Source organism: Bolinopsis microptera, chromosome 5 (genome assembly GCF_026151205.1).
Source record: "Bolinopsis microptera isolate Bmic1 chromosome 5, MBARI_Bmic_1.0, whole genome shotgun sequence".
NCBI lineage: Eukaryota > Metazoa > Ctenophora > Tentaculata > Lobata > Bolinopsidae > Bolinopsis > Bolinopsis microptera.
The window spans coordinates 10,440,261-10,463,491 of NC_087076.1; the positions used below are offsets into that span (position 1 = coordinate 10,440,261).

At 39.8% G+C, this 23,231-nt stretch overlaps 5 protein-coding genes across 10 annotated transcripts in view; 1 reads left to right on the forward strand and 4 right to left on the reverse strand.

Annotated features, from left to right (window-relative positions):
* The window catches only part of LOC134815757 (aminoacylase-1-like), a 36,704-nt gene extending 34,757 nt beyond the window's left edge, over positions 1 to 1,947 (forward strand). For 2 of the 4 annotated variants that reach the window (XM_063824338.1, XM_063824339.1), the window contains exon 9: positions 1,084 to 1,947. In XM_063824338.1, the coding sequence (XP_063680408.1) occupies positions 1,084 to 1,310 (227 nt within the window). In that variant the 3' untranslated portion in view covers positions 1,311 to 1,947. The remainder of the gene's footprint in view (positions 1 to 1,083) is intronic. The other 2 variants (XM_063824340.1, XM_063824341.1) reach the window with 1 other exon arrangement.
* On the reverse strand, positions 1,664 to 7,747 carry LOC134815755 (peptidyl-prolyl cis-trans isomerase FKBP8-like). Of its 3 annotated transcripts, none has more exons than XM_063824335.1 (9): positions 6,939 to 7,738; positions 6,346 to 6,830; positions 5,870 to 6,011; positions 5,466 to 5,664; positions 4,916 to 4,990; positions 4,442 to 4,545; positions 3,700 to 3,875; positions 3,353 to 3,511; positions 1,664 to 2,677 (listed from the first exon to the last, which is right to left on the reverse strand). In XM_063824335.1, exons 1-9 carry the CDS (start codon positions 7,735 to 7,737, stop codon positions 2,591 to 2,593), a joined length of 2,226 nt encoding a protein of 741 aa, XP_063680405.1. In that variant the 5' UTR covers position 7,738; the 3' UTR covers positions 1,664 to 2,590. The 3 variants fall into 3 exon arrangements, with proteins under 3 accessions (XP_063680405.1, XP_063680406.1, XP_063680404.1); XM_063824336.1 differs by having other exon boundaries at positions 6,346 to 6,807; positions 6,916 to 7,738; XM_063824334.1 differs by having other exon boundaries at positions 6,346 to 7,747.
* A 190-nt stretch (positions 7,748 to 7,937) lies between these two features.
* Positions 7,938 to 10,390, reverse strand: LOC134815756 (transducin beta-like protein 3). Its single transcript, XM_063824337.1, is given in 2 exon segments — positions 7,938 to 9,628; positions 9,631 to 10,390. Coding segments are annotated over 2 exon segments (2,301 nt in total). The 5' UTR covers positions 10,376 to 10,390; the 3' UTR covers positions 7,938 to 8,072.
* A 188-nt stretch (positions 10,391 to 10,578) lies between these two features.
* Positions 10,579 to 12,869, reverse strand: LOC134815178 (uncharacterized). The gene has a single exon (XM_063823689.1). The coding sequence runs from the start codon at positions 12,803 to 12,805 to the stop codon at positions 11,795 to 11,797; it is 1,011 nt and encodes a 336-aa protein (XP_063679759.1). The 5' UTR covers positions 12,806 to 12,869; the 3' UTR covers positions 10,579 to 11,794.
* A 6,882-nt stretch (positions 12,870 to 19,751) lies between these two features.
* On the reverse strand, positions 19,752 to 21,585 carry LOC134815759 (uncharacterized). The gene has a single exon (XM_063824344.1). The coding sequence runs from the start codon at positions 21,571 to 21,573 to the stop codon at positions 20,485 to 20,487; it is 1,089 nt and encodes a 362-aa protein (XP_063680414.1). The 5' UTR covers positions 21,574 to 21,585; the 3' UTR covers positions 19,752 to 20,484.
* Positions 21,586 to 23,231: the final 1,646 nt, after the last annotated feature.

The window sequence follows — 23,231 nt, forward strand, 5'->3', positions numbered from 1 at the left end:
TGCTACAAGAATTTGTTTGAGTGCGCTAAAGATTTAGTGTTTGACCCCCATTTCTGGATAGAAGTCGACTATTTATGCTCAATTCTCGAGCCGATAATAGTCTTGCTTAGATTTTCAGACAATAGTCTTAAGATTCCTGTTGGTTTCATCGGTGTAATTTATTACAAATATTATCTGTTCACCTTAAAGTTAGCAAATTTTTGATTTTGCTTTCCGCAATAGAAACCATAAAAGTGATATGGTTAGTCTTGCCAACAAAAGGTGGCTCGAGCTCCATTCCCCCTACATTCAGTAGGGTTTTGTGCTCACCCGGTTTATCAGGGATATGATCAGCACACGAATCAGGATGTCTGGAAGGAGTTTCTAGATGTCATGGACACGTGGTGTGACGGCGCAACAAAGTAGAAGATAATTTCGCAGTACACGTTCTACCGAGAGAAAAGAGGCTTATTCTCTACTGACGCTGCCTCAAGTTTTAGCCAAGATTCTGACGATCCAGTCTCTTGGTGGAGCAACTTCGGTTGTGAGGTACCCGAACTACAGAGTTTTGCAATGAAAGCGCTGTCGCAATCGACATCAGCCTCACCCTGTGAGACGAATTGGAGCTTGTACGACTGGGTTATAAACAAAAAAATAAACCGCCTCACAGTTGACAAGCAGCGAGACCTTATTTATGTTAACGCAAGTTTGCGTCTTATATGAACAATTCACGAATTATGGAGCAATAATTTCATTACTATTTGCTATACTTACTAGTGACTTATTTTTATTCATTATTGTCTATTTACTGTAACTTATCAAAATATTGACTAACGTTCACTAACGTTCACAAACGTTCACTACAAAATGATTGGAACGTACGTTCAGTACGACTAAGTTCAGCGTTCACTACAACTAAGTTTTTGTTTACGTTTATTTTTCTGGGTATAATGGTTATCTTTATTTTTCTGGGTATATTAAAGTATATTAAAATTTAGGTTTTTTGCAATTATAAATTGTTCGCCTGCGATATACTTTAATATAGTTATCCTCCCCCCACCCCCCCCCCCCCCACCTCCCTTAACCATAGAATACATCCTTCAGGTGCGTGCAAAAAGCACTCCGTCAAACTGGTCCCGGAGATATTCCCGGCCGGAACAGACTCCAGGTACTTGAGAGCTCAGGGGATCCCTGCGTACGGGTTCTCCCCCATTAACAACACTCCCATCCTTCTCCATGATCATAACGAGTGGCTTGGTGTGGACACGTTCATGCGGGGGATTGATATTTTGGGGACAGTGATACGGGACTTAGCTAATGTTAGTGGTTAAGAGATAGTCTGATGTTTCTGGAACTATGTACTCTGGGAAGCGGTAGCTCTGTCCGAGTTGTCCTAATGACAGAGAACTTTAAATCGAAGATTCGGATATCAACAGTACATGGTACTGAGGACATGTGGGATAAATACCACAATTCACGGGACATATGGGACAGTACCACCCTTGACTAGGGAGATACTTTTGGATAGCTATTATGACTTTTATATTACTTATACTCTACGGCCTACGCGCAATTATTTTATTAATTTGACATCGTTCAACCTTTTTAACTCACATTTATACTTATAGCCGTGTGGCATTTATTTTAAAATTCGATTTTGATAGAATAATGGATAATTCCTGAATGGTTTAAAAAATTAATTATTACAGAAAACAGAGGTTTTCTTTTTCCGAATTATCGAAGAATCACAACAGTAACAAAAACAATCTCACAAATAAGCCGGAATATTAACACCTGTGAAGCACTAAGAATCAGATAACTGCATTCAGACTTCCTTATCGGACTTAATTTGGGCGGACATTACGTGGATGGACATTATTCTGGTTGGTTATTAAATTATGAGCGCACATTTTCAACTTCAAGTTCAATACAGTTAACTGTGGAATTGTATTTTCAAACTTTAATTAACGTGATTTACATTTTACATTATGAGATTTACATTAAGTGAGAATCTCACTGTGAGATCCCAAAGCCTCGAACATGTTCCCTGACCATGGTCCTTACCGAAACATCTAGTTTTACCAAAACATAATATGGGCATGAGTGATGAGGACGCGTGTTCAATTTTCCCCAAAACTCGAGAAGCACGCATTCTAATATTTTCTCATATGAGGGTGTTTTGGAATCTGAGTTCAAATCAGTTGATATAATATGAGAGAATTCGGCGATAAAAACGAGTAATTTTGCCTGTACTTTAATCAAGATTTATATAATTTGAGACAGCTTACATCCACGAAATGTAAAACTAAGTCCTTATTGGAAAACTTAGATCTGGATCGATATAAATTTGAAGGCCTTTTTGTAAAAAATAGCGATTCTTCATTTTAGCAAATCGTCAAAAATGTACAACAGTAACAAAAAGAATCTGACAAATGAACCGATTTCCAGCATTTAGAAAAAAGTTATTTAAAGTGTTATTATTAAACATCTACGATAAATAATCAACGCTCACATTTTAAGCATAAAAGAATTTGAATAAATTAGTAAATAAGTGCAAAGGAAATTGCAGTTTCTTGCCAAAGATGGTCTCTGATAGCCCAACATAACAGATTTATCCGGTGAAGGATCTAAATCCGTTGTAAGCAGCCACAGCAAGTGCGCCGATCGTCACAGCGCCCGCCACCATCGGTATTGCACCCTGAAATTTTAAAGATAAGGAGAGTTTATCGATTTTCAGGCGATATTGATAACAAACAATTAACGGGTACAAGATGTAAATAAAATGTATGGTCTCAAAAACGATTAAGTAAATTTTTAGACTGCTTCTTGCCGCCATCGTGAATCGTCTCAGCTTTCACATTATATGCTTCAAAATTTTAAGCTTATGATAGCTTATGATAGATGCAACAGTGATTTCTAAGATGACCCATTGAGTTTCATTACATTTTCACCTCTCTCTCCCAATGTTTTGGCACCAAGTACCAAAATATACTCTTGCCTATACTTAACCCATTTTATGTTGTTTTTCCGTCTATTGATACTAGTAGAGACAATATATTATCGTGTTCATTGCAATACGATCTTACGTACGCCATTTCTAAGACTGTCAACAACACTGTACGTACAAAGATAGGAAGCGCTTGCGTATAAAATGACGTTTCGGGAACGCGCAGCACTAATGCTGACTTGGAAAAACGCTTTTTGTTAACAAAATTATCGATGGGATTCCGCGCCTTGGTCCTATACACTTTTTCTAGACCAACGTCCCACGCATGTGGATGTGTACTTTCGATTATCGCTTTTGTCTCCCTCATAAAATTAGTTAACTCACACATAACAGTACATGATAACGTGACCTTATTAAGATAATTACCTCCATCCAAGTTGTCTCTTGTTCACCAAAGGAAGTCACCTTCTTTTCTTTTTCTGTCTTTTCCTCCTCCAAATTCAACATTTTTTTATACATCTGTTGCTCTTTTTTCTTCTGACTTGTTATCTTCTTCGTCAATTCTTTAAGGAACTGCTTACAACCCTGATAAAAATGCGAATTTATTACAAAATAAATCAAATATAAAGTTAATTTAAAACTGCAGCTGCTTCACCTAAACTATAATCCAGATAAACATATTCGTTGCATAATTGTATTATTTATATCAAACATTTAGAGCAAAGCAGGAAATTCTCATCACTGCTAAACGAAACAAAAACCCAGCAACATACCACACTGTTAGGTTCCAACTGAACAGCCAGTTTCAGAGCCTTCTCCGCTTCCTCGAGCTCCCCCTTCTGTTCGAGAAGTTTCCCCTTACGGTACAGAGCCTTTGTGTTCTTGGGGTCTACCTCTAAAGCTCTGTTAGCTGCCTGGATTCCGCTTCCTAGGTTCCCTTTCTTCAACTCTGTGAGTTAGTTAGGGATAGTTTAGTGGTTCATCATGGACTTGTTTTTGATTTGTGAGCAAATTGTAATATTTTAGGAGTGGTGGTAGCAGTGGAATCTTAAAAATAGAATGCCATGCTGGTTATGACGTTAAAAATATTTACATTTGAAATGAAATGAAATATGATATTTGTACCCCGCCCATATTATGAGATAAAGTTTAAGAAATACAAGGGACTCGCTTTAAACATAACATTATGTAATGCAAACTTAGATAAACATGGCAACGACTTTTGATATTAATGGTGTCGCTACTGTAAGCTGATTATTTTTATTGCAGTTACATTACGAAACAAACTGACATACATTTATCGTATTTATCGTAACGATAAGAATGAGTGTGTTTTAAAATATAAAAATAATGAACATTTCCGTTAACTGTAACGTATAAAGATGATAATGTAGAAGGAAATGAAGAAAAAGGATATCAGTATGCGCTAAAAAATGTATGCATAAATACTTTTTTCACAGTGCATAATACATAATATACAAAATAAATAATTGCTGCACAGTTCTATGCTCATACCAGAAAGAGCGAGGTTGCACCACGTCTTAGCTTGCAGATCCCTCATTTCACCACTAGGCTCTCCCGTCACTTCGTAACTTGGCGGATCTAAGTACTTACACGCACTGTAATAATATCATGTCACTAATTTGACACATACATTGGAATGTCTTCAAATATATCAAATAACTTAAATTGCACGCTCATTGCCACGGTCACGTGACTTGAACGATTTAATGTTAACTGTCAGTTTATGTAGACTCGCAGAAGGCACATGAGAAAATTTCACCTTCATTCATGTGGGTGACATTTTCTATTTATAGAAAATATGTATATATATCTATATATAATAGAATTGATTTACCAATATAAGCATACCCCGGTAATAGGTTAATAGGTACTATAATATTGTCATATTATCTGATTTATGTATTGATTAATTTATGCTCATCTCAGCGGCCAATTAAAAATGAGAACACTGTAAGCAGTAAGTACCTTGTGTAATTCTTTGAAGCTCTGTCGAAATCTTGTCTGGCAAAATGATCGTTACCAATCTTCCTCTTCCGGTCACTGTAATGATAAGTTAGTCACGTGATGAGGGAACATTTGTAGATCCATTTCATAATAATATTTACAATCTCTCTCTGAGTTGTACTAGTACCATACTTGCTATAGTAGAATTGGTCATGTGACAATCTTGCAACAAACTTTACAACACCATTTCCGATATTTCTAACTTTTCTACTCATACTAAAGTTACTTATACTCAAGTTGTACTTCCTTTTACACCCTTTTACAAGTATATTGTACAATGGAACATTTACACATAAATACAATCACTCAGAAAATTTGCAACATCAAAAGTCCGATTTACCAGTGCTGTCGTGGGAAGGAAATTATTTAATTATTCCGGTTAAAATTGGGAAATTGATTTACACTTTATAATTATACATGACTTAAATAGTTAAATACTATCACTTTCGAGAATCTGCGAAACACCTGGTATATCACGGTCTAAAAATAAAACAATTCCGCCGTTACTCACCCAATATTAACACGTTCCAGTTCCGACATGTTGCTGATTTTAGGAGTATCCTCCGCCTGGATTATCTCTACAAGTATGAGGAGTGAGGAGTTTGAACCAATGTGAGGGGGTTTGCCGAGTACTCCGTAACCGAACCGGGCATTGGCCAGCGCTTCGTACACTTCTCCTACTTTAGCCAGGTTGGCCGTCAGGTCGATTGCTGAGAGAATTGTGGTGTTACAAAATGTTAGTGATAGACATCAATTAATAATTAGAAAGTAAGCTTTTTATGACACTAAGCTGTCCCGGATTCTATATAAAAATGGATGTAGAAATGTAAAGTCGAAATGGAAAGTCGAAATTCAAAAATGTAGATAATCTTTCTTATAAAACATAACTCGTTATAACTGGATTACAAAACGTACCGTCAATGACCTCCCCGTCACCAAGCTGAAATGTGATCTCCAAATCCTCATCCACCATCTGTCCATTTGCCAACATCAGTGTGTATTTCATCCTCACTTGCTGGCCCTTTTCCAGGTTCTCTCCTGTTCCGTGTTTCTTGATCTGCACGATATTTGTTATTTCATGCGGTAGTAATAGGTTCAGGGTCCAGAATCAACACAATGTTGCGTTTTGGTGCATTCTAATATTATATTTTATGATGTTCTGCACAAGGATGAATATTGAAAAATCAGGAAATATTCGGGCCCAGTCGCAGCCTGTTGTTCTGTTATATTATTTAAAGCCAAATGCCTACAAATTGTATATTAGGTTGAGCATTATATAAGATAGGTAAATCCAATGCCAGAAACTAGTGTGTAAATTGGCCCGTTAAACGACTACAACATCACGATAACAAAAGGGTCTCTAAATAAAGAACTCAGGAAGAAGGACCAACCTTCTTTTTGAGGGAATCATTTCCAAGTATTTCTATCCATTCATTTGTTTTAGTAGTTTCCTTCTCCTCCACCTCATTGGGCACAGACTCCTCTTCATCAGCTGGGGCCTGGACCTCTGGTTTTGCAACTTCAGCTGGTGTTGCAGCCTTTTCTTCCGGGACTTCTTCAATTTTCTGAGGTGGATCGATTGGTTTGACATCTCCTTCGGTGGTAGCAGGAGTTGAAGGTGTAGCTTCAACAATGGAGAATGTTTCTGATTCGACAATTGGTACAGGTTCAGATTCAGGCAGAAATCCGGTTGGAGATTCTTCAGCGATGACAGGTGTAGCTTCAGCCACAGGTGTAGCTTCAGCCACAGGTGCAGCTTCAGCCACAGGTGCAGCTTCCACCAAAGGTGCAGATTCGGCCTCAGGGGCAGCTTCAGCTACAGGTATAGATTCGGCCTCAGGGCTAGTTTCAGCCTCAGTGGTAGCTTCAACCACAGGTGCATCTTCAGCCACAGGTGTAGCTTCGGCAACAGGTGTAGCTTCGAAAACAGGTGGAGATTCGGCAACGGGGCTAGTTTCAGCTTCAGCGGTAGCTTCAACTTCAGGAATTGCTTCAATGAAGTTGGCCTCTGGGACGGATTCCTCGACCATTTTAGTACCTTCATCAATCGATTCATCGATGTCATCTTTGACTGATTTATTATCATCAGCTGCTTCAGCCAGAATACTCTCACTGAACAGCCTCTGTTGAGCGATGGTATCGTTAGAGCAGGTAGACGCTGTGGACCACTGACACCACTCATCAGGATGCATCACAGCTTGCTTGTACTTGAAAAGGTCTGCCAACTGTTTGGAGTCTGCAGGAATGTCATGTCCTAATTTAACACCAGGCACCGGAGAAGCAGGCAGAACAGGCTCTTCGTCAGCAAGGTCCTCTACTTCATCATCCCCAATCATATCAAATGAGGACGATGACCTTGGCACTTCCTCATCAAAGTTGGAAGGGTCTATTTCAACCTCCACTTCTCCACTGACATTTATAGACGGTGAATCTGACGCGGACGGAGCAACTTCTTCGACAATATTCGTTTCAGCTTCATCCTGAGATAATGCAGATCTGGGTGTTTTGAAGTCTTCACCCTCACTTTCATCATCATGCGGTTTCTCAGCTACGTTTTGATCCGCGACCATGGTAAATGATTCCATGGTAGATGATGAGGGGTTTGTTGGATGGTTTTCAGGATGAGAAGGTTGTAATTCTGAAACTGTGTCGCTGGCAGCTTTCTCTTCTTCTTTCTCTAAGGCAACATCGATTCTAGGCCCTTCCATGTCTTCTAGCAGTTTTGTTTCTTTTTCTTGCTCTTCTGACGTTAATACAGATATGCTTGTATCATCCTTGGACATCCGACCTACAAGATTAGACATTATGATATTATGATATCGATACAATTTTGATAACTCTGAATTAAAATTATTGCTTTACCTTTTTACTCTCAAAAGCAGACAAAATTATTCACCCTTGAAGTAAGTGTGCTGAGTATTGCTTCGATTTTGTGTACTATAATATATAAGGTTTCAAATCAGAAAAGATTAAAACAACCAGCCCAGATAGAATAAAGTTAAAATGTAAGAATGTCAATAAATTAATAAAAATTCACAGCACAGTGACATTAAGACTTTCTGTAAATAATTTAGTAAAAGAACCCAGATATATCACGGATAATCTCGATCTAAAAATTTCAAACCTCAGATAATTTCATCCTATCCCATGTATATTGTAAAAATGTAGATTGTTGTTGAAGCTTAGTTAATCGCTCAAAATGACGTTCAGTATACGGGATGAGAGCTTCCCAATGCACTCTTAGTTTAGGGTTACTCGCAAAAGAGCGACTTTGTCCACCACTTAACAAGGCAAACAAAACATTCTGCGCAATTATGGTATGCTTGGAATTTGTGTTCCAAGTCGCCAAATATTCTAAAAGAGATTCAATCTGATCCATCTGAAGATTTTCGATAAGATTTCTAAGTTGAGTGGTGCCATCGTCAAGTTCAAGAATCTTCTGTGCCACACCTAGGCATTTATAAGGCATATTCAGAGCCAGGGATAAAGAAAATGCAGCAGCCAATTTTCCATCAAACAGTAAGTTTCTGAGTTCCTGTTGCTGTTCGCTCTGGAACTGCTCCTCTTTTATTTCCTCATCCTCTTCTTCGGCAGTAACATCCCTCCAGAAACACAACAAAGAGTCTGCAGCCCCTGAAACAATCCTATCTTCAGTTACCAGTAGTGCCCAACATTTATCAGCATGCCCATCCAGTGTGGTGACACATTCCGAGGTCTGAGTGTTCCATACCTTTATCAAACCATCAGCACAACATGATACTAGCTGTCTACCGTACGAGGTGAACTGACAGTTTAACACGGACGAAGAGTGTCCTTCGTATGTTCTGATACAGCTAAAGTCGGATAACCTCCACAGCTTGACCAAGGCGTCTCCTGAACTGGTCAACACACATTGATCAACAGGACTGAACCTAACAGACCAGATTCCTCTCTTGTGACCCCTCAGAACACCCAACAAGTTCCCTTTATCTGACGACCAAACCTTAGCTGTTTTGTCCAGGGAGCCCGTTATGATAAACTTGTCATTGGGCGACACAGTCACACAGTTTATGTCTTTCTCGTGAGCCTTTATGGTGTACACACACTTGGTCTTATGAAGCTTGTCCACATTACCTTTGGCTGGTTGCCAGAGTTTAAGAGTAAGATCACTACTGACACTCACCAGGAGGATGTTTTCAGGAAGATGAGACCAAGCCACCCCACTTACAGCACTGGTGTGTCCTGTTAGAGTAGCTACTTGAGTGTAGCTGCCCTCATCACACTTCCAGATGATGACAGAGCAGTCCTTGCTGCTGCTGGCGAGTAGGTTGTGTTCAGGGTTTGTGTCTATGGAGAGGACTGTTCCGGAGTGACCTGAAAGGATGCTGGTAGCGAGGGAGTCTTGGTTAACAATTCTTATTTGTTCTGAGTTTGTTGCGAGAGCAAGATGACCCTCAAATGCTGACTTAATGTCAATTATCTCATCATTGTAACCTATCAAATTCTTCTCGACCTCAAGTTCTTTGTTGTAGATGAGAATGTTCTGATCGAAAGTAACAGCAAGTATCCCAGATTTATACGAAATAAGGTTCACAAACTCTCTTTTCAAAGCAGGAGGATCCTGTTGCTGAACACACTTATTACTGGCCTTGTCCCATGCACGAAGTACTCCCTTATCACCAGCTGTAACAACAAGTCCTCACACAGAGCCATACCCTCAATAACCTCAAACACAGGAAGTGTCTCCTTCAGCTTACCAGATGTTAGGTCCCAAGTGTTAAGGACCTTGTCACGTCCCCCGGAGATCATGGCTGTTTCACTGGGAAACACGAGAGAGGTGACTGGACTAACGTGCCCTTTCAGGTCGTGAATCAGGGTGGAAGTCTCCAGATCCCAAATCTTGACCAGTAGGTCGTCGGATGAGGAAAAGAGATGTAGTTTGTTAGGATGGAACTGTAGGAGGGTGACCACACCTTTACTTCCCTTAAACTGGTGGGTACAGTAGTTGTTCTCTATATCCCATACTCTGATGACACTGTCAGTAGCTCCACTAGCCAGCAGTGAGTATGTTGAATCCATAGACATGGACGTTACCGGGACTGGGTGAGCTTTAAACGATCTGACCAGTGCCTCATCTCCAGAACTCTTCCATTTCCACTGTTTTATCAACAGCGAGGCTCGGTGAGCTGTGAACAAGAGCTCGTTATTACCACAGATGGTGATAGCAGCATCCTCCTCGTCACCAAAACACTGAACAGCTTGCCCGGTGGAGATTTCAACCACTTTGACGAGATTTTCACAGTGACAGAACAAGTACTCCTGATCCGGACTGAGGTGGAGCCCACCCCCTGTGTAAAATGGTTCCAGTTTCTTGTCGATTTTAAAACTCTTCTTCATTTTCACCTCCGTGCCACTGTCGTCGAATATTTTGCCCTTTACCATCCTTTAAACGAACCTGAAGTTTGAAATGTTTCGTTAAATTGCAACCTCGGGAAATCAATTATTGCAGATCTAGAGTGCTGAGCGTTTAAATCGTACGAAAATGTCAAATGTAGTAAAATGCAAATGTTTGCTTCTTCACTGATAGTCGAATAATTCGAGATTAGTAAAAAGCGAGAAAGCAATAAAGGACATGTTTTGTAAAAGTTAAAATATTACTTTTTCATTAACAAATAGTCTCATTTCATTATAAGATTATTATATTAGTTTTACGGGTAAAGTTTATATTTTCATCACATTAACATTATCATCATAATATATAATATCACTATTCACATTCAAACCTAATTATATTACACAATATTAAAGTTTTACAGAATATAATACGTCTAAGATCAATTATGTATGATTGAACATGCATGATAATGCAGTGAGTAAAAAGTTTCTACTTTTTGTAAGAAAACACGTACACAACATTCCATATCAATGATGACGATCGATTTAAAAGTTAAGTTCATACAATAGATTAAAAATACAAAGTGTACCTTAAATTTGATAACACTGTACTAAAAACATTATACACTACACAGCACCTATCAAAATAAACAAGTAAAATAAGACAATAGAAATTAAAATACAATACATTTCGTGTGCACGTGACAGCAGGCAAACTCCGAACTTCACCAAGTTTTACTAAATCATATAAATTGTAATTTTTACCGGCAGTAACCGGCAGTATAAGTTCTACATCAAGCTTAGTTCTAATTTGGTCCAGAGTTCGGTGTTTAACAATCAAGTGCAAAGAATTTAACTTTCTACAAATTTTATGTACAAAATGTCTGTTCTGATTAATGATATTAAACATGAAATAATCGAAACCCACATTTTATGCAATTATGAACTATTATATTCTGATCGCTTTAGTTGCTCACCAAACATGGAATAACCAAACAAAACGTTATTGACAGGATTAGAATAAAACCACGAAGATGGTTGGTAAAAATATGCTAAAGTTTACTATAAAGAAATTATGTTTAAAATGTTGCCTCGAACTTAAATCGGTACATACTATGTATTATATTATAATATTGTATGTATGTATATTGTATAAGAGTGTTATCTAACAGTAAAATAATGTAAACAGGTGATCAAATTCAAAATTTCAGAAATAATGGCTTACACTCATTACAAGCTAAGTCAAATAAGTAGGTAGTAAAATTGGGGATTTCAAATATATTAATAACGATGCATTATCTTGAAGCTTTTTGTTCCTTTATCGAGTGAAATATATAATAATTACAAATTCAAAATTTGAAATATATTCAAGTTCTTATTTTGGTCCCCGGCAATGCTTTAATGATTATTACATCTTTCTCTTCTATAAAAACGGGGGGATTTCTGAACACAAATTTACCAATACAGCTATTCCATCTCTCCGAAACTCTGTTCAGCATCGTTCGTAACAGGTGGCTTCTCGTCCTTCACCGTGTACTCCAGGTTTTTAGCTCTAGTATCAACCGACTTTGTGAATGTGAAGTTTGTCCTGGTCCACTGTCGCAGTTCCTGCCAGAAAGTAACAGGATGGAGTTGCTTCAGGGTCTCCTTGTTAAGAAGGAAGACAAGCGCGTTGACAAACCCCCACAACGGGGACACGATGGAGTGGAGAAGTGCCAGCTCAAAAACAGGGTTCCCAGGATTAGCCCAGTTCTGGATCCTGTTAGCAGTAGATATGCTCGCTAACACTAGATCCACTATGGGGTAGAGCAGCAGCGGTCTGATGCTCTTCTTGTACTGTGCCTTGCTGCGTTCCGTTTCTGGATTGTACGTTCCGTCGTATGAGTTGATCTTCTTCATGACCTTGTACACGATGTAGATGTAGATAACTCCCCCACCGAACACGAGTAACATTAACCAAAGGTAGTAACAAATAACTCTCAGGACATTCTCGTAGTCACTACCTCCTTTTATCCAGCACCAGAGTCCAGCGTGCCCGTAGTGGTTACCAATCAGAGGAATTATACTCAGCACTAAAGCTCCTCCCCATACAACGCCGTGGTAGATTTTCTCCAAGTGTTGTTGCCGCCCATTTTTCAACATGACTATAAGGAGATGAATGTCAATGCAGATGATCCACAGATTTTGTGAAACACCCGCAAAGTTCCGAAAGAAACCTTTAGCTGTGCAACCAGGACTGTCACCAGCAAGGTTGTGCAGACTTAACAAAGCAATCAGCATACAAGAGCAAAGCATGTACATGACGAGACGCTGGGTAAAGAACCTGAACTTTTTGTAAACAATAATAACAAGGAGAGCTAGAAGACACCCCACAAGGGACAAAGATGCTGCGATCAGACGGCCTGTGCGGATAGCAGAGCAACGGTAATCGTCATTGTCCTTGTTATCGTCGGTACACAGATGCAACCACGACGACATTTTAAATGAGCAGTCTGTTAGTCAGCAGTGGGTTTTTGTCAGGTTAAGTTCCTGTTGAAGCCATATACCTGAGTGGGAGGATTTATTAAGTACTTCCTTGAATGTAATTAAATGGCGGCAGAATCAGCTGTGCTATTTTATCTTACAAATTATAAGGCACACTATGTTTCTTACGTTTATAGACATTTGAATAATACTAATTGTAAGAAAAAAAGGATCAAAAACTGTATCAAATATCAAATCTACAGAGTACAAACAAAAATAATTAACTGTAAAATTTATGTTTTAATCAAATGCCACACCTAGTCTGAAGTCAAAATATCAACTGATAGTGCAAAAATAATATTTTAATGATACCGTACCTGGATATTAAAGTATTAACCTATTAATTAAGTTCAAAATACAAAAGCACAATCAAATTCTTCCCGTTATAAAACAAATCACTAAACATTTTAAAACCGTTAAATTGGCAGACCAGAGGAAAGACAAACATCTAACACACAAAAAGTCTTGCTGCGAGTGTAACATAACATAGTTTTGGCAATTTAACACCACAATATTATGACTAGACACCTCGGTATGTATAATGCAATGTTCATGCTGTAGTGTCTGTTATTATAACATTGGTAGTATTTTATAAAAATACAATCTTATGAACAAAACCAATGATTATTTTGCTAATGGTGAAGTGACTCCATATCACTTTCAGATGTGTTCATCTCTCCCGAAAGTACAGCGGAAGTATTCGCATTTACCAAATTGGAGTCAGCAGCATAATGTTCGTCAACATATTGAAAATCCCCTGTTTGAGTACTTGACGGCTCTAGAGATGCTGTGTTCCTAGTCCAGGAGGTCAAGATCTCGTCCAAAATAGCACATGGATGAAGCTGGCGCAGTGTATCCTTGCTCATAAAGTACATGACAGCATTACAGAATCCCCAGAGTGGATACAGAGTACAGTGAAGGAAGTACAATCCAAACATTGGACTATCCGGGCTTATCCAGTTTTGGAACCGGTTAACAGATACTGGAACTGCTACCACAAAGTTTACTAAAGGGTAAAGCAAGAGAGGGTAGACGTATTTTCTGTACAGCCGTTTCTTTTGAGTCCTCATCATGGAACAGTAGCCATCAGAACGGAATTGCTTTAACTGCAAGTGTATCTTGGATATGACCATAGCAAAGAACACGATGTCTATGAGGACAGACATTATGAGCCACAAATAAAAGCAAAGGAGCCTCAGCAAATTCTCGTACGGTGTCTCATTTTTTATCCAGCACCATGTACCTGCAGCACCATAGTGATGACCATATATGGGAATGATGCTCATACATAGCGAGAACGGCCATACTACCGAATGAAAAATCAATTCAAGATGTTTCGGTCTTTTCTCATAAATGGTAAAGACAAGAAGATGGATAACAATACAGAGAATTAGTAAACGTTGAGAAAGAGTACAGAAATTGTCAAGAAACCCGGAGACTTCACAATAAATTCCTGTCCTATTGATGTTATTCTGATATGAGTAAACCGAAGAAATCACAATGGTTGGAAACAAAACAGATATGATCATTCTGTGAGTAAAATTCCGGTATTTTCTGTAGATAACAATCATGAAGAGCACCAGGCAACAACCAGCAATAGACAAAGAGGCAGCAACAGTCCTTCCATAGAAGATAGCGAGACACCGGTAGTCATTATAATAGGCTGGGTTTGTTGTGTTGGTGCAGTTTGTCAGCCAAGTTTTTTCAATTTCAGTCATTTTATACTGGGGGGGTCCAACCCGATCAATTCCGATCATTCCGATCCCGATTTTGGCCTTATCAACCCTCATATCGGAAAAATCGGGAAAATTTAAATCTTCCCTCTGAGGTTTCTAGGCGATATAGGTAGCTATTTCTGTACTTAAATATGACAAGAAATCGATTGGTGGTGGTCCCAGAACCCCAAAACGGTATCTTGTTCCAAACAAGAATCGTTTCGTCCGAAAAACAACACAATGTCGTACCAACTCTTGTTTGACAGAAACATCCACCCCGGTCCACAATTGAAAGAGGTACGGTTGGTAATAACAATCGTAACAAATAGCGAACGCTTTAGTAACTTTTGATTTAAATTGTCTCCACAATTTGTAACAGGCTATCTGCAGAAATGGGTAGCACGGTTAATGACTATGGTCCTTTCTCAAACTTCCAATCCTCAGTTAGATACAAAGAATAGTCTACACAATTTTCAATAACATTAAAAGGGATGAAAATCACTTTATTTATCAAAATCTTTATTTATCATGTAACAACTTTTCCATAGTACTGGAGAGTAAAACTCTGTTAAACAAAAAAATTCTCGGGCACATTTTGAGTCAGTAACAGTAACATGTCAATATGTTACAGACTCAAATGCGTTTAAAAACATTTTAGTAACAATAAATTGTGTAAACTGATGAGGAGGAGGAGAGGACTGAGGAGAAGGAGGACTGAGGAGGACAGAGGAGGAAGACTGAGGAGGACCAGGACGAGCACTAGGAGGATGAGGACGAGGACTAGGAGGATGAGGACGAGGACTAAGGACGATGAGGACGAGGACTAAGGACGAGGAGGAGGACGACTGAGGAGGAGGACTGATTAGGAGGAGGACTGATAGGAAGAGAAGAAGGAGGAGGAGGATGAGGAAGAGAAATGAGGAGGAGGAGGAAAAGGAGGAAGACTGAGGAGAAAGAGGAGGACCGAGGAGACCTGAGGAGGAGGAGGACTGAAGAGGAGAGGGAGGACTGAGGAAGAGGAGCAGGATTGGTGTGGAGGAAGACGAGAAGGAGGAGGACGAGAGCGAGGACGAGGAGGAAGACTGAGGAGGAGGACTGTTAAAAAGGAGAAGGACGAGGACTGAGGAGGAGGACTGAGGATGAGGAGAAGAAGGACTGGGGGAGGACTAAGGACGAGGAGGACTGAGGAGGAGGACTGAGGATGAGGAGGAGGAGAAGGAGGACTAGGGAGGACTGAGGAAGAGGAGGACTTAGGGAGGACTGAGGAGGAGGAGGACTGAGGAGGATGATGAGGAGGAGGACTGAGGATGAGGAGGAGGAGAAGGAGGACTGGGGGAGGACTGATGAGGAGGAGGACTGGGGGAGGACTGAGGAGCAGGAGGATGACTTAGGAGTAGGAGGAGAAGGAGGAGAAGGAGGAAAAGGATGAGAGGGAGGAGGAGGACTGAGGAGGAGGAGGAGGACTTAAGAGTAGGAGGAGAAGAAGGAGAAGGAGGACTGAGGAGGACAGAGGAGGAAGACTGAGGAGGACCAGGACGAGCACTAGGAGGATGAGGACGAGGACTAGGAGGATGAGGACGAGGACTAAGGACGATGAGGACGAGGACTAAGGACGAGGAGGAGGACGACTGAGGAGGAGGACTGATTAGGAGGAGAAGGAAGAGAAGAAGGAGGAGGAGGATGAGGAAGAGAAATGAGGAGGAGGAGGAAAAGGAGGAAGACTGAGGAGAAAGAGGAGGACCGAGGAGGCCTGAGGAGGAGGAGGACTGAAGAGGAGAGGGAGGACTGAGGAAGAGGAGCAGGATTGGTGTGGAGGAAGACGAGAAGGAGGAGGACGAGAGCGAGGACGAGGAGGAAGACTGAGGAGGAGGACTGTTAAAAAGGAGAAGGACGAGGACTGAGGAGGAGGACTGAGGATGAGGAGAAGAAGGACTGGGGGAGGACTAAGGACGAGGAGGACTGAGGAGGAGGACTGAGGATGAGGAGGAGGAGAAGGAGGACTAGGGAGGACTGAGGAAGAGGAGGACTTAGGGAGGACTGAGGAGGAGGAGGACTGAGGAGGATGATGAGGAGGAGGACTGAGGATGAGGAGGAGGAGAAGGAGGACTGGGGGAGGACTGATGAGGAGGAGGACTGGGGGAGGACTGAGGAGCAGGAGGATGACTTAGGAGTAGGAGGAGAAGGAGGAGAAGGAGGAAAAGGATGAGAGGGAGGAGGAGGACTGAGGAGGAGGAGGAGGACTTAGGAGTAGGAGGAGAAGAAGGAGAAGGAGGACTGGCGAGGAGGAGGACTGACGAGGAGGAGAAGGACTGCGGAGGAGGAGGAGGACTGAGGAGAAGGAGGAGGAGGAGGACTGACGAGTAGGAGGAAGAGGAGGACTGAGGAGGAACAAGATGACGACTGAAGAGGATGAGGAGGATGAGAAGGAGGACTGGGGGAGGACTGAGGAAGAGGAGGACTTGGGGAGGAGGATGAGGACGATGAGACTGATGAGGACTGAGGAGGAAGACTGAGGAGGATGAGGACGAGGACTAAGGACGAGGACTAGGAGGATGAGGACAAGGGCTAATGAAGAGGAGGAGGACGACTGAGGAGGAGGACTGATTAGGAGGAGAAGGAAGAGGAGAAGGAGGAGGATGAGGAGGAGGACTGAGGAGGAGGAGGAGGATGAGGAGGATGAGGACTGAGGAGGAATACTGAAGAGGACGAGGACTAAGGACGAGGAGGAGGCGGAGGACGACTGAGGAGGAGGAATGATTAGGAGGAGAAGAAAGAGGAGAAGGAGGAGGAGGAGTAGGAGGAGGAGGAGAAGGAGGAGGATTAGGACTGGGGGAGGACTGAGGAGGAGGATAAGGAGGAGGAGGACTAAGGACGAGGATGAGGACGAGGACGATTATGAGGAGGACAGAGGATGAGGACTGATGAGGAGGAGAAGGAGGAGGAGGATGAGGAGGAGAAAGAGGAGGAGGACTGGGGGAGGACTCAGGAGGAAGAGGATGATGACTGAGGAGGAGGATGAGGACTGAGGAGGAGGACTCAGGAGGTGGACTCAGGAGGTGGAGGAGGATGAGAAGGACTCAGGAGGAGGAGGACGACTATGAGGAGGACTAAGGAGAACTGATGGGGAGGAGAAGGAGGATCAGGAGGAGAAATGAGGATGAGGAGGAGGAGAAGGAGAAGGAGGAGGACTGGGAGTAGGACTGAGGAGGAGAAGGGGATTGAGGAGGAGGGTGAGGAGGACTGGGGAGAAGGACGAGGACGAGGACGAGGAGTCAGGAAGAGGACTGAAGAGGACTGAGGAGGAGAAGGACTCAGGAGGAGGAAGACTTAGGAGGAGGAGGACATCTAAATGTTTTGTCTGTTTTTGTCCGCCCTACTTTTTGTCCGTTTTGAAAATACAGGGTACCGAACGGACACAAAACATGATCCCCCAGCCAAGCATGTGTTACGATACAAATGTACTTGACTATACATTTAAGGTGCAGTGTACTAGTGATATTATGGTATGTTTAAAGACCGGACTACAAAATATAACCCTAGTGTTCTGCCGTTTTCTCAGAAAAGGCAGTAAGTCCAATTTTTCGAAATATGACAATATTGGTATCAAAATTTTCAGTGGAAAATTCTCTACAACATGAGCTACATATTAATGTATAGAAACATTGTTGCATGCAATTTCTAAGGAAGTAAGTCCCAGTTGAGAAACATTATGTTCGGTTTTGGCCAATTATTTTCTGAGAGAAGGACGTAAGTCCGGACTTACTGCCTTTTCTGAGAAAATCTTGAAAATCTTCTGAGATAAGGAAGTAATTCCGTGGACTTACTGCCTTTTCTGAGATAAATTATCTGTGATAGGAAGAAGTAGCTGGACTTACTTCCTATAAAAGCATGCTAAAAGCGGAATTTTAGAAAGCGATTTCCCAAAAAGAACATAACTTTACTGCCGATTGATATTTTCGCTTGAAATTTTCAGAATCGATGTATAATTACATTTAAATTTTACTTAAGTGATCAAAAAAAATTTGATGGCCGATTTTCAAAAACGCCGGATGTATTTTATTTGCAAAACATAAACATTGGAGCAGTTATTGAGCTGTTATAATCGCAGAGAATGTTTAGTTTAGGAATATCTTTTAGATCAAGTTCATTTTCATCAAAATATCGATAAGATATCATTTAATGCACTGAAATCTTTCAAAATTGGCGAGTTTGCCTAAATAAGGGCATACTACTATTCAAAAACATTTATTATATGATATGGAGCGATTTAGATTTACCTAATTGTTTATATTTGACAATATAATCCAAAATACATAGATCCAAACCTCAAAAATTTAGTAAAAAGCTTGGACTTACTTCCTTCTCAGAAAAATATTGAACAGAGATTTTTCTCAGAAAAGGAAGTAAGTCCAAGTTTTCTCAGAAAAGGCAGTAAGTCCATCCAGTATGAAAAATAAGCTCGATTATTTGGCATAAAAATGGTTATATCTAAGCTTATGGACGGCTCAAAGCTTTAATTTTTTTGACAAATTAAAATTTGACTAATTATTGATAACTCAACGTGTTTACTTTTGATCTTACGCAAAAAGTAAACGGAGAAAAAACCATAAACGCAAAAGTCGCAATATCTCGAAATGGCAAATATGGACTTACTGCCTTTTCTGAGAAAACGGCAGTGTTGTACTAATACATAATAACAAGTAACAGGGATAAAATTAATGAGCAGAAACAATCAATCTCACGTCAAGAGGCCAAAGCACTCGGGTCTGGGAGTACATGACAACTCCAACTAGTAGTGAGCATACTAGCCCCTGCAGTGGAAAAACACATAAAACATACTATTGGAATGTCCAATTAGTTCGTTTTCTCATAACAATATAGCATATTTAGGGGTTTTTTATCACTTCCTCACTTCTGAGAGGTTTTAGAGATCGATTCTCTAAAATTTCTCAATTTTCCGATTTTTCCGATTCCGATTTTGGCCTCATCAACCCTCATATCGGACATCGGGTTGGACCCCCCCCCCCCCCCCCCCCCCCCCTATACTTAATTAAGTAAATGGTTAGGACAGGTAGTGAATTAAGCATATAAGGACATCATATTCATGTCCAATATACAATTTACAAACTATATAAAACAAAATTAATTTAAACGAATCTTTTTTTTCATTTTTTGTTTTTAGATTTTTAGATAGGATATTAAGATTGATTTATTAAACAGCAAGTAATGATTATGAAGTCACAGGAGGGTTTAAGGAAAAAGTTAATTATGGTGAGTAGTCATGTCTTTTAAAAAGTTATCAAAAGTCAACAAAAATACATTTTAAGACAGCTGAAACACGAAATCATTTAAAAAAGGTGAAGTCATTTAAAATAAAAAATAACTATCATGTATCCAATATCCATAGCGTGGTAATAAAGAAAAGATCTTTCAAATTCAGTCATTTTTTGTTTAGCAACATGTAAATAGTTAGGACAGCAAAGTGAATGAAGCAGAAGCGAACGGCATCATGTCCAATAAATAATTTGCAAACCGAATCTTTTAAGATATTTTATTATCATTGATTCATCACTCAAAAAGTCAGCAAAACGTTCAAGAAAAATTTTAATCACGGGTAAAAAAATCATCAACAGTATGGTAAAAATTCGTCTCAAAAGCTGTGAAATTTAAAACAAAAATAAAATAATTTGTAAGAAAGCTGAAATCATTTGGAAGGTGTTCAATCATTTGAAAATCAAAAATAACTTTAAAAACCATATTGTAGAAATAACAAAAATCCTAATGTCAAATAATTAAATAAGGAATAAGGAATATTGTGACTGTCCTTCCAATCAAGTTCTTCTAGAAGAGCACAACATTGTACACAATAAAGTACACTTTTTACATGTACATAATATTATGTAAAAGGTCCTGTAAAAGTCACTCCATATCACTTGAATCCATAGTTGCAGAATATAGAGCTTCACGGCCTATAGTTCCCTTGCTGCCAGCCTTGCAGAATATTTTATTTATCTCCGGTTGAGGTGATTGAGGCGAACTTAACAGCCGCTGTTGTGATGAACGCGAGCGGGAGCTTCTTCTCCAAGTAGTCAGTTGCTCCCAGAGGCTGCCAGGATGTAGCTCTCTGATAGTTTCCTTACTAACAAAGTACATCATTGCATTGGCAAAACCCCAGAGAGGGTATATCGTGCAGTGCATCATGTACAAGCCAAAAATTGGATTCTCCTTGTCAATCGCGTTTTGAATACGGTTGGCAGAAACGGGAATAACTAGAATCATGTTCACAAGAGGATAGCACAGCAGAGGATAAACTTGCTTTTTGTACTGCCTGATCTTTAGTAGAACTGCAGGGCTATCTTCACTAGTGGTTTCGATTCTTTGTAGGTGTCTGCGCACTTTGACAATCACAATTACGAAACATACAAACTCAACCACTATAAAGGAGAGCATCCAAAGGTAAAGACAAAACAGCCTTAGCAAATTCTCGTATCCAGAATCTGCTTTGATCCAGCACCAATCCCCCGCATAACCATAGTGACTGTTTTCACCAATGAAGGGAAAAACACTGATTAAAAGCGGCACAATGCAAGCGAGCGATAAGAAAACATGTTCCATGTTTCTTGGTCTCCTTTCATTGATTGTAAACACCAGTAGATGGATGACAATGAAGAGAATCAGCAGCCTCTGAGCAAGTGTACATGTATTGACAAGGTATCCTGTTATCTGACAGTACCGACTGGTGTCATCCAGCCGATGAGGGTAAACATAGATCAGGGACAGAACAATTGATGGCAGAAGTACATACACTATCATTCTGTGAGTAAAATTCCGGTATTTTTTGTAGATCACTATCACGAAGAGCACCAGGCAACAGCCGGCAATGGACAAAGAGGCAGCAACAGTCCTTCCGTAGAAGATAGCAAAACACCAGTAGTCACTGTTATGGGCAGGGTTTGTTGTGTTGGTGCAGTTTGTGAGCCAGGTTGCAGACCTTCCAATTTCAGCCATGCTAACACTAGTAGTCCTGTTTTGGATTGAAATTAAAAAAGCATGAAGTAAGAAGAGAGCAAACAAACCTATGAGTCCATTTAACTTAATATTATGTTATTCTGATATTTATGTAAAGTTCAAGTGATCTTGTCTCTGCATTTTGTTTGGTTTGTGGTACTTCATTTTGTGAGTAAAACGAAAGGTATTTTGTTACTACAAAAGTAATTAATAATCATTTAAGATCATGATAGACTAATCTTCAAGTTCAATGACAGATCACTGATGTTCCAAAAAGTTGATGTTACATGTCAATCCTTACTCAAGTTTCTCAAACTCTTGTTCACATTTAAACTTTAAATTACGAACATAAGTGATAAAGGTTCTTAACAGCCACTGGTAGGGCATTCCAATAAGATAAGCTTTTAATGTTGCACTTAATCTTTGATATAAGTACAATAATAATATTTATACCTGATGTAAAATTCAGAATTTTCAGCCTGCTTCTGTATGTGTGATAATACCAAACAAAATTAATTTACAGATTTTATTTAACATGCAAAGTTAAAGTTCACATTATATAATAAAATCATCATGTAAAATATTATCCGACACAAAAAATATGAATTTAGAAATCAAACAAAAAGTGTAAAAATGTGAAAATCAAGTAAAAAACTCTACATACAAAAAATCATGACATTAAGAAATAATATAAGTTTGGTGTGATACACTCAAGCATATTATGAAGATATAAAGGTTTTGCTTGATCACAACATCTGATCACAATAATTAGTATCACAACATCTGATCACAATAATTAGTAAATGTTAAAACTTAATACAATATCAAGTCTATATCAATAAATGAAAATTTTATTAAGAATGCAATACATACTCCATGAAGAGGTGCCTGTATTTTAATTATGATTTTCATACAGATAATATTGATAAATAAAAGCGAACAAAATCAATAATAGCCTTAACATGTACTATGGTATAATATGTATAGAATCGTATGATCTAGCACTTAGCAGTACTTATTGAATGATAAAAATCAAGAAGTTAAGTGACTGGGGCTAGGAGTTCCCAACTTCATTCCATGTCACTCTCAGAGTCCATCGTCGCAGAATACAGAGCAGCAGGATTGGTTACAGCACCACCAGCATAGGCGAGGTCAACGTCAGGGGCTTGATTATTTGGAGCACTAGATATTTGACGTTTTTGGGACGAACTCCTTCTCCAAGAGATAATACCTTCCCAGACATTGTAGGGATGCAGTTGCAGGAGGGTTTCTTTGTTCATGAAGTACATCATTGCATTGCAGAAGCCCCACAGGGGATAAACAATTGAGTGGCACAAGAACAGCCCAAATACAGGGTGTCCTTCATTGACCCAGTTTTGTATGCGATTTGCAGTGACCGGGATAGCTAGAATAAAATTCACTAGCGGGTAGAGCATCAGTGGATAAATGTACTTCTTGAAGCGCCTCTTTGTTTCTTCTACTTCTGGATTGGACACCGATGTTCCTTGAAAACGTCTGAGCTGCCTTCTAACACGAACTACCACAAGGGCAAAACAAACAATTTCAATTAAAACACAACACCAAACCCAGATGTAGAAACAACCAAACCTTAGCTCATTTTCGTAGTGTGTTACACCTTTAATCCAGCACCATACTCC

What these genes read in the sequence shown, in the direction of transcription:
- LOC134815178 (XM_063823689.1), bottom strand. Translation starts at nt 12,805, where the DNA reads ATGTCGTCGTGGTTGCATCTGTGTACCGACGATAACAAGGACAATGAC.
- LOC134815755 (XM_063824334.1), bottom strand. Translation starts at nt 7,737, where the DNA reads ATGTCCAAGGATGATACAAGCATATCTGTATTAACGTCAGAAGAGCAA. An exon ending in GCTTCAAAGAATTACACAAG is followed by an intron (nt 4,546 to 4,915) that starts GTACTTACTGCT and finishes ATATTATTACAG; the next exon opens with TGCGTGTAAGTACTTAGATC. An exon ending in GTGCAACCTCGCTCTTTCTG is followed by an intron (nt 3,876 to 4,441) that starts GTATGAGCATAG and finishes ACTAACTCACAG; the next exon opens with AGTTGAAGAAAGGGAACCTA.
- LOC134815759 (XM_063824344.1), bottom strand. Translation starts at nt 21,573, where the DNA reads ATGGCTGAAATTGGAAGGTCTGCAACCTGGCTCACAAACTGCACCAAC.